This window comes from Colossoma macropomum, unplaced genomic scaffold (assembly GCF_904425465.1).
Source record: "Colossoma macropomum unplaced genomic scaffold, Colossoma_macropomum, whole genome shotgun sequence".
Classification (NCBI taxonomy): Eukaryota; Metazoa; Chordata; class Actinopteri; order Characiformes; family Serrasalmidae; genus Colossoma; species Colossoma macropomum.
Window position 1 is genome coordinate 20,200,211 of NW_023494810.1, and position 13,751 is coordinate 20,213,961.

The window sequence follows — 13,751 nt, forward strand, 5'->3', positions numbered from 1 at the left end:
GAAACTTTTTGTGGGGAAAAATAATGCATTAACGTACAAATTTGTCACAGAGTTCCCTCATGTGCCTCTTACAACAAAAACAAACAGCATGGCAAAGAGCTGGAGTTGAACTGAAGGCGAGATGAGAGTGTTTTTTAAAGGAATGCTGCCACATTTCAGATCTTACAGAGGGAGATGTCCAAAAAGTGCTACAGCCTTTCTAAATGGAAAGTACTCAAACAGCTCTATATAGCAGAGAAACATGATCTGTCACATTACAGTTTTGATGGAAAAATAAATATGATTATAAATATAAATGATAAAATAACAATACACAAAATTTCCATATCACCAGGATATGGGAAGTTAGGGAAGTGGCCTTCATGCGACATACATGAAATTAGAGATAGAAACATATCAAACATGACTTTTGTTATTAACAATCAGCCTTATGCAAGTTTTTTGCAAGAAATGATGTAATAATGTAAAGCGTTTTTCAGGTTGTTAGGTGTGTATTTCTTCCTGTGGGAAAGTAGAGTGTTTCAAAAGCTTGAGCACGATAGCTTACTTTACATTTACAAACCTCATCAATTCTGATTTGTGAGCCGATCCTTCTAACATGACGGTTCACATTCGTGTGAGCAAGGAGCTAAAATCTGTCATTAATGTGAATAAACCTGCGTCCTGAAATGTTCCGCATGGGCACGTCTTTATCAATAACGCCATGTAAGTAAATGAACAATGTGCGTAAACAACAAACTATGCTCTAAAAATTGGAACAGGGCAGAAGTTATGTTCAAGTGTTTTTGAGGATTGAATAAACTTTAAATATTGCTTTTGTTCATCTAAACTAAAATTTTGCTTTACATTGCTGCATTCAAAGTATTTGAGTTGAACAAAATCAGTTAAATTGCTTATTACCACATGAATACATTTTTTTTAGGTTGAACTGACAAACTATTTTTACAATGTAACAAAAAACTTTAATTCTGTTAAGGTAAAGCGGCCATGAATAGATGGATATGCATCCCATCTAGGACCACGTATAAAAGTGCCTCAATCTGATTTGAAAAAAATCAGATTTGCTTGTAAACAGGTCTGCGTCACGTTAAGGCAACAAATCAATCAATCAATCAATAAAGCCTGGTAATGTGAATGCTTATATTAAATTAAGTGCTGCAAAACTTAGCAGCTTTTATAGAAAAACTATTGGATTAGTATCAGCTAATACTCAAGGTTTCAGGAATCAAGAAAGAAATCACGCCATTTCTAGTAATTCTGAGAAAAAGGAAGAGAAGCGTAGTAACTGTGTAGCAAAGCAATCTGTAGCATTTGGCTCAAGCCTGAGTAGCCTCACCACAATAAAGGTACATCCATTGTTGGAATTCAATAAAAGAAAATCTGTAGAATATAAACATTGACTTTGGCATATACCTGTTTAAAGCATATTTTATAGATCCTCTAATAATCTGACTAACTGTCAGATTATTAGAGGTGGTAATTAGTGTTTTCGGTCAATGACAGGTCAGGGTGGTAAGAGTGGGCGGGGGAGGAAAAACAAGGTAAGATATTACTGGTTTGTATAATTTTTTCCCGGCCAGTGACCAAAACTTTTCAGCGCACAAAAAAGACCATGTATCATCCTTTATCATGATATATAATCTTCCAAAACCAGTGAGAGAATAATACATTTCAGTATGTGCAGTTTTTACTTTATTTATTGTATTAAACAAATTCCGAACATACAGTAACTCTGTATATTTACAAACCAACATTTCTTTGTACAAAATGCTTCTTTTTTCGTCAAACGTTTAGACACAAATTCGTAAGAAAAGAGTTCAGTTCATAAAGTGTTCTTCTTTGTTATACCTAGCAAGTACAAACAACTCTCAATCATTTCTTAATCACTCGCACTTATACCATAGAGCAATTTGTGAAGAAACTAGACAGGGTTCTCTGAAAGAATGCAGAGTTGCATAGTGTTCCTGAAATAAAATACACATCCATACGGCAGGTCCTAATGGCATGTCTGCAGATATTTCTTTCCTTTCAGCTTTTTAGCTTTAAACATGCAGAGCCATTTGGGATTCGAACTGGTCAGTTCAGTGAAACAACGTACATAGTGCAAAACTTCAAAATCAAAGACAGTGGTCTCTCCTTTGGTTCCTCTTTGAACAGTGTTTTCCTTGTAGGAAATGACATCAGTGTATACAAAGGAATTTCTTTATTAGAAAAAGGATCATATTTTTATGTTACTTTGAAAATAGTAGAAATAACAGTAAGCAACTAGAGCTAGGTTCCCTAACCCAGATGTCTACCCAGTATGATAAGGCAAACACTGATAGAAGTCCAACAAAAACAAAGCCCACTTATTTAGTGATATACAGTAATAAACCTTTGGTTTAAGAAATACTCCAAAAATTTTTACTGCTCCTCAGCTCAACACAATTCTTCAGATCTATTAGCTGAAAGTATTCTCAAGAGAGTGAGCAGGAAAGTGGTGCATAGTCCAATTCTCCATCTTTGAAAGGGTTTAAATAAATAACAAATAACGCAAAACACAAATGTCCATAACTGATGGTTTTTATGAAGAACAGAACGGAACCTTTCAGGAATGAAGAGAAGAAGACGAAGAGACATTTGGAGTGGTAAGACTCACAGCACTGTGAGGTCGTGGCAGGATTTTGAGCGCACTTTTAGGGCCATCTTTTTGTTGTTCTTGGCCACCAGCCTGTCGAGGAAGCGGCGAGCCTTCTTGGTGATGCTTTCCTTGCGCTTGTAGATGGAGCGGCGGCGTTCGTTGGCCTCTTTGCTGTCTCGCCGCAGACGGATCTGCCTTACAATGCCTTCAAACAGCTCATGCACGTTATGGTGCAGTGAGGCCGATGTTTCAATGAACTTGCAGTCAAAGACTACAGCACATGCCCGGCCCTCTGGCAAACAGAGCAAGACACGTTATTCTTGGTAAACATCTTGCAACAAGTTACATCTTATAGGCATGAGATGATACTCTAGCATACGACTAGTATGAGCCAAGGAATAGTTTTTTAAACCTAATGTCTGTCTGCTGCATTGCATTGTTTTGTTAACTACGATGAACAACATTTTCAGTGCATTTTCTTCTACTCAGAACAGAACAGAAAATCCAATTAATCAAACTTACTTATAACAGAAGTCTTTGGGCAGTTGCTGAATTCCGAATAATCGTTCGCAAGATGTGTCTATATGACATGAATTCAAAATAGAAGTGGCCAGTATGGCAAAATGTAACATCACTTCAAGACATTTTTATGGTATATGGTATACAGCACAGATATTTAGTGTTTCCAAAGTTTATTTGGAACATAAAAATAGTCCCAGTAGAGCCTGTAGTGAAAAATACTGTACTAATGCTAAAATTAATAATAAAACTAAAAACTATGTTCTTTAAGTACTCTTGACATCCACAACATGCTCAGAAAAGCATGTGATGTAATGTGACACATTTTGTTACAGCAGTGATAAATATCATCATATTGCTCACCTCTAATTCAACAGCCATTACACTCTCAATATGCATGTCTTAGCATGAGAATGTATTCCCAAAGCTGTCCTTACAAAGTTTTATTTACCGTTTGAAAACTAGAGCAACTGCAGTCCTGCTTACTTTTCTAAGTTGTCTGTATCCATGTGTGATCAGACAGGAGCCTGTGAAAACTCCACCCACATATTAACACAAGTTCTTTCGTTTGGAATACTACTCCCATCTCTGAAAGAATGAATTACAGGAAATTGTTAAGATTTAATTGAGTGAAGAATTCATTATCCAAAATACACATTTTGCATTAGCGATTACCGGCAGAATTCAGCATCTACACATAGCGGCATATTACTTCAAGAAACTTAAAGAAGTGCTGTTTCAGTAGGACAAACCTGTTCATGTGTTGTGCTGCTTGCTTACCTTCCACTGCCACTTCTCGACAGCGCACCAAGTCACTCTTATTGCCCACAAGGATGATAGGAATGTTCTCGGCCTGGCGGATTCGTCGCAGCTGGATGCGTAGCTCTGATGCACTTTCGAAGCTGCTGCGGTCAGTGATGGAGTAAACAATGACATAAGCGTTGCCCACCTGCATGCAGTAATCCTGTACCCACTTCTCATCCTCCTCCTGTGAATCACAGACAGAAAAAAGAAATACTCACACATAGCAGTTTATAGCACAGTACCCACTGTTCATCACAAGTTCTAGTGAGGTAGAAAATAAAACGTGAGTAGCATAATGTGATAAGAGTTGTTAATTCAGGTACAAAATATCAGTTAATCAGAATGGCAGAGGTGAGAATTATTAGATGCCTCATGATCTGATATTATCGTGATATTTGAGCAAAGATAAGGTTCTGTTGTAATTTTTAAAGATTTGTGATATGCAAAGTATTGTGATATGACTACAGCTGGGCGACAGGTTGATATAATCAGTTATGAATGATGACTCACATATAACCCGATGGCAATGCTTGAACAACGACAAAAGTCAATGTTTGGAAAACATATCTAATAGACAGCTTATTTTACAAATAGCTTTTTAAATAATAATAAATAATAGTTGCATATTATGTGCAGTCACATGTTTAGTGATAGAATTAATAATCTTCCAGACCTAGATAATACATCTTGCGGTATATTGCAATTTAGTACTTTTGACTGCAAATTACGTCTCTAGAAGAAAAACAAGTTTTACCTGTGGCTATGTTCATTTCAGTAAAATTATTTTTCAAATTCAAAACGCTTCCTAGAAGATGCTCTAAAATGCTAGGTAAATATGACATTAGGTGTGTAGCCCAAGATCTCTTCTTCATATATCATTCCTGCATTCCTCCTTGGATGGGGAATCAAACCATCAAATCAAATCTCCTGTCTGCAAGGCAATGGAGTTATCTACTATGTTGTCCAACTGCTACTACAAAAGAAAAAAGGGCCCAAGGCCACAAAATTAAAAATCTTAGCTGAAATAAAAAAAGTCATAGTACTGAAGTGCATAGTGAAATTGAAGCCAATGTGAATCAAAACACTTTTTTCTTTCATAATGTGACGTAAAACAGAACATTCAGGTGGGAAGTAACTGTGTGCAGGACATGACTTTATTCTTCAGGATTGCAGTACGAAAACCTTTTCAAGACACATAGATGAGGTGAAGCACTAGAGTAACCTTTTAGCATCTGCGTTGTTCCTGCTTTTCTTACGTTTTGGCGTAAAAGCAAGAGAAAATGACTTTTGGAAAAAAATTAGGTTATTATTAAAATAAATCAGTGTACGAGTGTAACTAACTACTGTGTGTGAGCAAGAGACAGACTGTGCATGTTGCCTTCATCATCAGCTGATCCTCCTCACAGCATTGCAGTGCAGTAGAAAACTTTAGAAAACAGGGCAAATACTGACAGATATTTGAAGTACCTCCCTTGTGGTACGATGAACACAGATCGACAGCCTACACAAAATAAAATAACTTATAAGTAACTATTCTGACAACCGGTAAAAAAAAAGTGAAAATCAGACAGTAAATCAAGTTACGTCAGCAGCAGGCTAACCAACTGGAGCTGTGTATGTGTAGCCGTGAGCGGAGGTGGTAATTAGTGTTTTCGGTCAATGACAGGTCAGGGTGGTAAGAGTGGGCGGGGGAGGAAAAACAAGGTAAGATATTACTGGTTTGTATATTTTTTTCCCGGCCAGTGATGCAGTCAAATGTCAGATGGCGTTTAGACATGTGCAAAAGTCATTACACTTTGTTCAAAGATTACGCAGAAACAATAGTTTTGTCTTTTAAATTATATAACATGGATTGTGCTTAAATGCCCTGCGATGGACTGGTGACCTGTCCAGGGTGTATCCTGCCTTTCACCCAATGACAGCTGGGATAGGCTCCAGCACCCCACCGCGACCCAGAAGGATAAGCGGTTTAGATGATGGATGGATGGATTGTGCTTAAAATGACCAAGATCAAGAACTAACAAAGGTAAAAAAGATCCATTTTGATTTCAGGTCAACATTTTGAAACAGGGTTGCATACATTTCAGTTAACAGACTTTCATCAGAGCTACACATTAAACATTAAGAATTAAATCATACAATATCGACACGTAGCCCCATGTTTTTTTACAGAAATATTTTTTTTCTCCCAAACCTAACAAGACGGGGTCAGTTTTTTGTTCAACCTTGTAAACAACCACTAAGGCCAAGCTGAGCTGCCTTGGAGCCCTCAGTGGGAGTTTGCATAGAGCCGTGTGATCAATATTGGTGTAATTAGGTCCCAAAGCCATCAGTGTCCTCTGGTGTGTGGAGGTGCTCGGCGGGGGCCCAGAGCGTTCTGTCCAATCTCTGCTGGACTCCAGCCCACTCCACTTCAGCTACTGTCAATGGAGTTTGGCCAGTGGCGCTCAGTGGCCATGTTTTTCCACAACATTCACTGTGGGAAGGGCATTGTGGCCTTTAAGTGAGGGTGTTGTTTGTTGTCAACAGCAAGCTTGCAGCTCAGATACACGCAAATCTATGTGTGGGGACCAAATGCCTTTGGATGTTTTTTTTTTACTTGGTCTATAGTTTATAAAGTAGGTTATGCTTTATTTTTTCAATCTACAGATGATGTTGGGTGTGTGCTAAAATGTTTCTTTTTTTGGAGTTTTTTCATACCTGCTTCTCTGTTTCCCATGTGTCCATTACAACAAGCGTGGTCTCTTCTCCATCCACTGTTAGTGTTCTTTCATATGTGTCCTCTAAAGATGAAAAACAGAAACTCTCTGTCAAATATCCATTCACAACATTACGGTCCATTATTGTTATTTTTCTTTCTTTTCAAAGTTTATCCTTTGAAATATCATGGAAACGTTAAAAGGCTATGCATGGTTTGTTATCACTCAGTTAAGTCCTAGAGAACTAGATCTATATAAAGGTCTATATTAGATTAAATACTCAAACTCTTCCATTTTATCCTATTCTATTGCTTTGTCCATGTCTTGAGCTTGCAGTTAAGTTATGTTCTCCTGATGGCTTTAGCCTTTCTGCAGATTAAAAAAAAATGTCAAAAAAGAAAGAGATGAGTTAAAAGTTTAAAACATGGCTCAATATATAGAAACAGTGACTATAAGGTTATATAAATGTGAAATTGAGTGAATAATAGGATTCATAGCCTTTTCCGCCCTTTTCGTATATGGCCTCCCTTTCACTTTTTGATACGTAATTGGACAGTGGATGCTCAGATGTTTCTTGGAGAACTTTGTGTTGTTGCATTATAAATTCATGCACTAGAGAGGTTAGAAAAAGCCTGCAGAGTTCTAGCACAAAGTCTGAAACATCCTGGTGTGGGCCTCTAGGCCACTCTCAGACTTGTCATTAACATGCGTCCTGGGTGATCCAGTCATAAGTGGACAGTGCTAAGTACAGGTGTGAACGGGGTACAATGTGTCTTGGAGACACATTGGCTATGTTTAGATTGCAGGTCAATTGGATTTGTTTCTCTAATCAGATCTCTTGCCCGCACCATTATTTGCAAGTGATCAGATCAAATTTGTATGTCCAGACATCACCAACCTATCTGCATAGGTTGCTGTGGTAACGACGTAGGCATCAGTAACTACGTAGCTATGCTGGTGATGTGGATTTCAAACACAAATGCAGGAGAAATGGCAGTGCATCATCTCGCCCACCAAACCCTTCAAAATTCTCTGCCATAAGCATGAATTTTTCGCACTCTTCTTGAATTCCAGCACTTTTGACTCTCTGGATTTGACATTGTGGTTGTTTATTGTGTTGTGAATGATGCAAAAGACACTTTGAAATCTGATTCGAGCATCCAGAGCGTCCAGACTGAGATGAATCTGTAAAAATCTAATCGAAATCGGATTTCAAAATACCTCCAAATGTGGTTTGGATCTGATTTGCAGAAATTAGATTTAAAGTGTATTTTGGCTGTCCAAACTATCAATAATCAATCTGGATACAATATGGATATGCCAAAATCGGATTTGGGCTGGCAGTCTGAACAAGGCCATTGTGATTTGATCACTCAAATCACCTTCGGAGGTGGTCCTATACTCACATATTTGCAGTGTGAACGCTAAAGTGCCTTGATGTGTCTTCGACTGCGACAAAAGAAACGCCTTAATTAGCTGCGTCATCACGCTGCATAGCTTAATTTTTCATCTCTTCTACCATTTGTTTACATGTCACATTAGTTGTTTAAGTGGTCTAAACTTCTGTAACAGCCGTTTCATTTACACCAACATGGACTTTTATTCTGACAACAAATGAAGTGAGAGACTGATGTAGTACATGTTGGGCTGTACCCATCCTCCAGTCACAAAATCTGATAACTGGAGACTTGTGACGCATTGAAGTGTGAGGTGCGACCGGACATGGTCTTGCCCACGTATGATCAGATCACTCGAGACGGATGTTAATACCAAGTGTGAACAGGGCCTGTGACTGCCAGTGGATCTATTTAATTTGTCTTTATTAATGATGTGACTGGTGATGCTAGCAGCAGGATAAATTCTGAAGAAAACAGCAGCATCTTAACTGCTCAGATCCAATCAAATTCCTCAGAACTCAGTGAAAGGCACTTGGCCTTTTAGCAGTACAATGATTCAAAACATAATACTACGCAACTGTGGAGTTTTTCAGGGCCAAAAAGTGGAATGTTCTTAAATGGCCAAGTAAATCACTTTTACTTTTTTTAAAGCAATAATCAATAGATTAGTCAATCACTTATGTAACCAACAGCAATAGCCTTAACCCAAATGTAGAAGTGTTTCAAGAAACAAACCAAAATGTTGCTGTAAAGACCTTTGCAGTGCCACTGCTATGGTTCAACTGTTCAAACAGATGACACAGTTGATAAAGCTCCGACCAAAAGGCACCCCGTTTATGTTAGTGTTGATGTGCTTATCCCTGATCTCCTTGAGTGGTACGTTATTTTTTCACATTCATGGCCATGAAGAATGAATGTGGAGCAGAGTGGTGGAAAAAGCATTGCACCATGTCTAGTTTAGGCTGATCTTGTGGCTAGTTTGACAAGAAGATGAAAACACTCTTTGCTTTAGAGTGAAACAGACCTTGTCTCATTTTTCCACTTTAAATCCACCCTGTCAAGCCTTCAACGTACTTACAACAGGTACAGCTGAGGCTAGCTATTCCATTATGACTTCAATGTATGAATTTAAACTAGGATTAAAAGAAGCTACAATGAATTCCAGTGTTCGTGACTCAGCATCCGTTAACTCTCTCTAAATGTGCTGTATCTAATTAAACTAAAAATAGTACAGCTATATTAAAATTGCGTCATAATCATCTATAAAAATGAGTCTCATCAGCAGAGCGCAAATGCAAATTTCACCATCCATTTATCCAATGCAAATTTCACTTCTGATAGCATCTCATTTTGTTTGGTAATATCAAACTGAAGATGAGCTTTGTGACTGAGGATCAAAGCTAAGCATGGTAAAACTCAAGAATACATGAAACTAATGAACTGTACATTGAAGGAACTGAAGACTGGTGATTTCCTACTTGTGAGGCAAGATGGTGAAGGGAAGAAGAAATAATAGAAACATTGCTCATGTCTCTAGGGAATAACAGGTCAACAGACATACACACACACACACATGCATACATGCACACACAGACACACTCACACACAAGCAGCTGTCGTTTATGTTGACACAACTCTAAAAACCTGGACCATTTCACCTAGGATAACAGAAAACTAGGTGTATATTAGATGGTTTATATTAATTAAAATTCAAAACTCTTCACTTTCTCCTATTCTATTATTTTCTCCGCTTCTTTTGTTTTGCAAATACTTGATGTTCTCCTGAAGGCCTTACCATGCAGATTCATGCAGAACAAAGAAAAGGATAAACCTGTGTCAAAGAGAAGAGTACTAACTTACATTCAATGAAAAGGCACAGTGCAGGCAAACTAAATAATAGTTATAAGTAAAGTTGGGCAGTATGACAATATTTTATCATCACTGATAAATCTTATTTTGTGTACTGCATATTTTTTGGGCTGTTAAACTGTATTTAGTGCAGTTCAGTAAGTGAAGTATTGAATAAAAAAACAGTGTACACAGTTTTTAATGGCAGTTTTCAAATGTGGCACCGTGTGCATAGTGTCTGTGTGTTGTGATACATAATGTGAAAAAGTGAAAAAAGTTGTGAAAAAGTCTAAGTGTTGTGATATGATATTTTTGCCATTTTCTGTTTTCTTTTATTCTTACATTGAGTGAACCATAGCCATTTTAGCTCTTTTTATACATAGTGCCCTATTTAGGGGATTTACAATGAATGCTCAAATATTTCTCAGCCGGCTGTTGTTGAATCATTAATTCATGAATTAGAGAGTGTAGACGCAGCAATGGCATTTGCTGCTGTTATCTTTCAACATGTTTCACTGGCAGGAAAGCAGACCATGCATGCAGCATGCAGGTAACCAATCTAAATAAATCAATCAGAAACATATCCAAAGAAGCACAAACACACTATTGAGCTCTGTAACAGCAAACATGGAAGACTGCTGTGGTGAATGAACAAAAAATACTTTCAGTCAATGAAGAAAAACTGTTAAGAGATTCAGACCACTATCGAGGATTTAGACCATCAGGAAGAGAAGAACGGATCAACACAAGATGCAAACCACTAGCTACATAAAAAGTGCATTAAATGCATGTACAATGTCTTATGGACACATAAGAGATAAGATGATACAAATCTGTACCAGAGTGATGAAATGAGGCAAAAAAGAACTGTTCAAGATACAAAGCAAACCACCTCATTTCTTAAACATACATGCCATGGGCCTGCATTACTGCCAGTGGAACTATTTCATTAGCCTTTATTAACGAAGTGATTGTTGGTGCCAGCAGCAGGATGAATTCTGAAGAGTACAGCTGCATCTTAACTTCTCAGCCAAATGCCTCAGAACGCAGTGAAACATACTTCACCTTCGAGCTATGACTGAAAACATAATACTAAAGCAACTGTGGAGTTTTTCAGGACCAAAAAGTGGAATATTCTTGTCTGGGTTAGTAAAACACTTTACCTGAACCCCCGAGCATGCATTTCACATACTTAAAACTGAGGGTAAAAAGCCTTGAAACAAGCAGAAACTGAAATATAGCTGGATTTCAGGCCTGGTAGAGCACCACCAGGGGAGGATATCTTGTCTGTGGGCTGCAAAAGGCATTAATCGACTGCAAAGGATTTAAATTAAGCATGATGATTTCATTTAAGATTATGTTAATTCATGATTCTTGGATAATTTATTATTTATTATGGGACTATGTATAAAAAGAACTGTGATTCCAATATGATTCAACCAATACAGCTGTAAATATTCTCTACTTAAAGCTGTTCTGCACTTTAACTGTACATTGTTTTATTGTTTTTTCACATCAAATTCAATGTTCTGAAGGACAGAAAGAAAGGAATTGTGTCACTGTCCAGTTACTCGTAGGCCACAATGTATAAGGCTGTTAATGAAGAATTAATGTATGTATTGCCTTCAGATCAATAAATAATCCAGTCACTGCACTTATATCTGTGACCTACATCTGTAACCATGTAAGAGAATCTTGTAAGGTGATCTTAGACATCTCCAGTCAGTACAGTTTACCAACTGCATACATTTTTGTAAAGTGTGTGTTTTGCTAGCAAACAAGGTTACTGCATTAGTACTGACAGCAGGTCTGAGAGAGCTTAAAACAGAGCGACAGCACAGTACATCAAACTCTATCCAGGCTGTCCGTCAAAGCAGACCATCTTGCATCCCTGGGATGCATGACATGAAGAAGAGTGGACACATGATGGGTCTCACTCCACCACGGCTATTCTTTCTTATTCAGTCAGCTTCTGCCCAGTCCTAAGCAATGACCAAATCCAGCAGTGCTAGGAACATATTACAGACAATAACCATGTCCACTGCAAGGACACCCTCAAATAATAGGCTACAGCATTTCAGACACCTCAGGACATATAGATTAGTATATTGTATGAAATCAATGCTGCACTACAATTAATGTTTTCAGATCAATCACTACATGTGGCATATTCAGGGTTCAATCTATCAGTCAGTCCCTGAAGTTTAGCCAAGGTTATTATAGTAACGTGACTTGGCTAAAATGTACAGATAACTTAAATGCACGGAAAAATCTACTTCACACAGTTTTCCCCTTACCCCAAACGCAGTCGATTGGTTAAGACGTGTTTGAAGTTTAGTTTTACAATGGAGCTGCAGGGCAAATATAATAGACGTCTGTCACCCAAAGCAGACCTAGTTCTGTTGATCTAGACTTACACATGAACATGGACTATTTAGTACCTACATTAGCATTGTAGCACCAGTGCTAAACTAAAGAAGCAAACTTAAGACACCAAGCATATCTTGGCTGATAGTTAAGTAGTAAATACTACTAAATCCTGCAAATTCATTTTTGGTGAGCTGTTCCTTTAAAGAATAGCATGATAACAACGTAGCCTAATACAATGCTCAGAGGGACTAATGAAGTTTTCATCTATCCATAGCTAAAATAATAAATGAATGTGGAGTGACCCATTGCATGGCGCAAACGGGATACCAAGCTACGGATACAGTCAAAAAACAAATCCAGTTTTCGAAACAGCCCACCTCCTATGTGCTTGTGTGCATCTTTCTCTTGTATTCCGGCGAATATGCTGGCCAGGCTGGACTTCCCCACGCCGTGATCTCCCAACAGAACAACCCGGTAGAGGCATTCTGCTCCGGAGCTGTCCGACTCCTCTGAGTCTGAGGACCAGCTGGCCCGCGGGTGGACGCTCTTGTCCCCGGCTTGGTAGGAAGCGGACTGGCCGAGAGGAGGGTGGCGGGGCTCTACGGGCAGCTGTCTGTCTCTCAGGCCCGGCTGGTGAGCAGAGGGGATCGGAGTGCTCGCTCTTCTCCGCAGCGTTTCCTTACCCTCTCTCTCCGTATTTAGCGTCATCTTATGAGCGTGAGCATTCCTTTGCACATGAAAACGTCACACAAAGTAGTCTGGTAGTTTAGCAGGCCCACAAATCCAAATTTCAAACAACTTTTATGGTGAAATAAAACTGACAAAAACGGTCTAACGATTAAGTTAGTTAACAACACCTAAAAAAAAAATCACTGAATTATGAAGATCTACTCACAGGCAAGGCCATGCGCGACTAGTGCCAATACAAGGTCAACCAAGGCGCTGCAGTGAATATGCGCTGGAGGCGAGTACAGCTGTTACTCCTTACTGCACTGCTCCATCTCCAAGCACGGCTCTCTGGTCAGTTGTGACCGCTTTGCAGCCAGCCTGGATTTGCTTTTACCTCAGATTTCACTGCCTTTCCGTGTGTTTGAATTAGTTTTCCCTCTTCAGTCTGAACTACTTTCTTCAGAATTCGCTAGCTACTTTCTTTTAGTTTTGACTGAGCTTCAGGTCCTTTTTGCTGCCTTCCTGTGGGTTTTGTCCGCGCCTCGGTCGCTTTTAAACGTCTGCTTTTCCTCAGTTTTGACCGCGCTTCGTTCACTTTTGACTGCGTTTCGGTCGGCTTTGCCTGTATCTTTGTCAGTGTTGACCGCGTTTCAGTCCATTCTCACCGCCTTTCCCAGTTTTGTTGCCTGTAGGAGACAACGATGTAATGCTAAACCCCAGGAGTCATAGCAACCAGCCAGCAAAGTTCCACAACGCTGTTAAAAATTCAGGAGTGGAATCAGGGGAGTTGCTCTCTCTCTCTCTCTCTCTCTCTCTCTCTCTCTC

The 13,751-nt window shown here is 38.8% G+C and overlaps 1 protein-coding gene across 1 annotated transcript; it reads right to left on the reverse strand.

Moving 5' to 3' along the window:
* Positions 1–1,675: 1,675 nt before the first annotated feature.
* rem1 (RAS (RAD and GEM)-like GTP-binding 1) lies at positions 1,676–13,751 on the reverse strand. The gene is made up of 5 exons (XM_036560078.1): positions 13,153–13,751; positions 12,635–12,984; positions 6,644–6,726; positions 3,920–4,127; positions 1,676–2,912 (listed from the first exon to the last, which is right to left on the reverse strand). Exons 2-5 carry the CDS (start codon positions 12,963–12,965, stop codon positions 2,635–2,637), a joined length of 900 nt encoding a protein of 299 aa, XP_036415971.1. The 5' UTR covers positions 12,966–12,984; positions 13,153–13,751; the 3' UTR covers positions 1,676–2,634.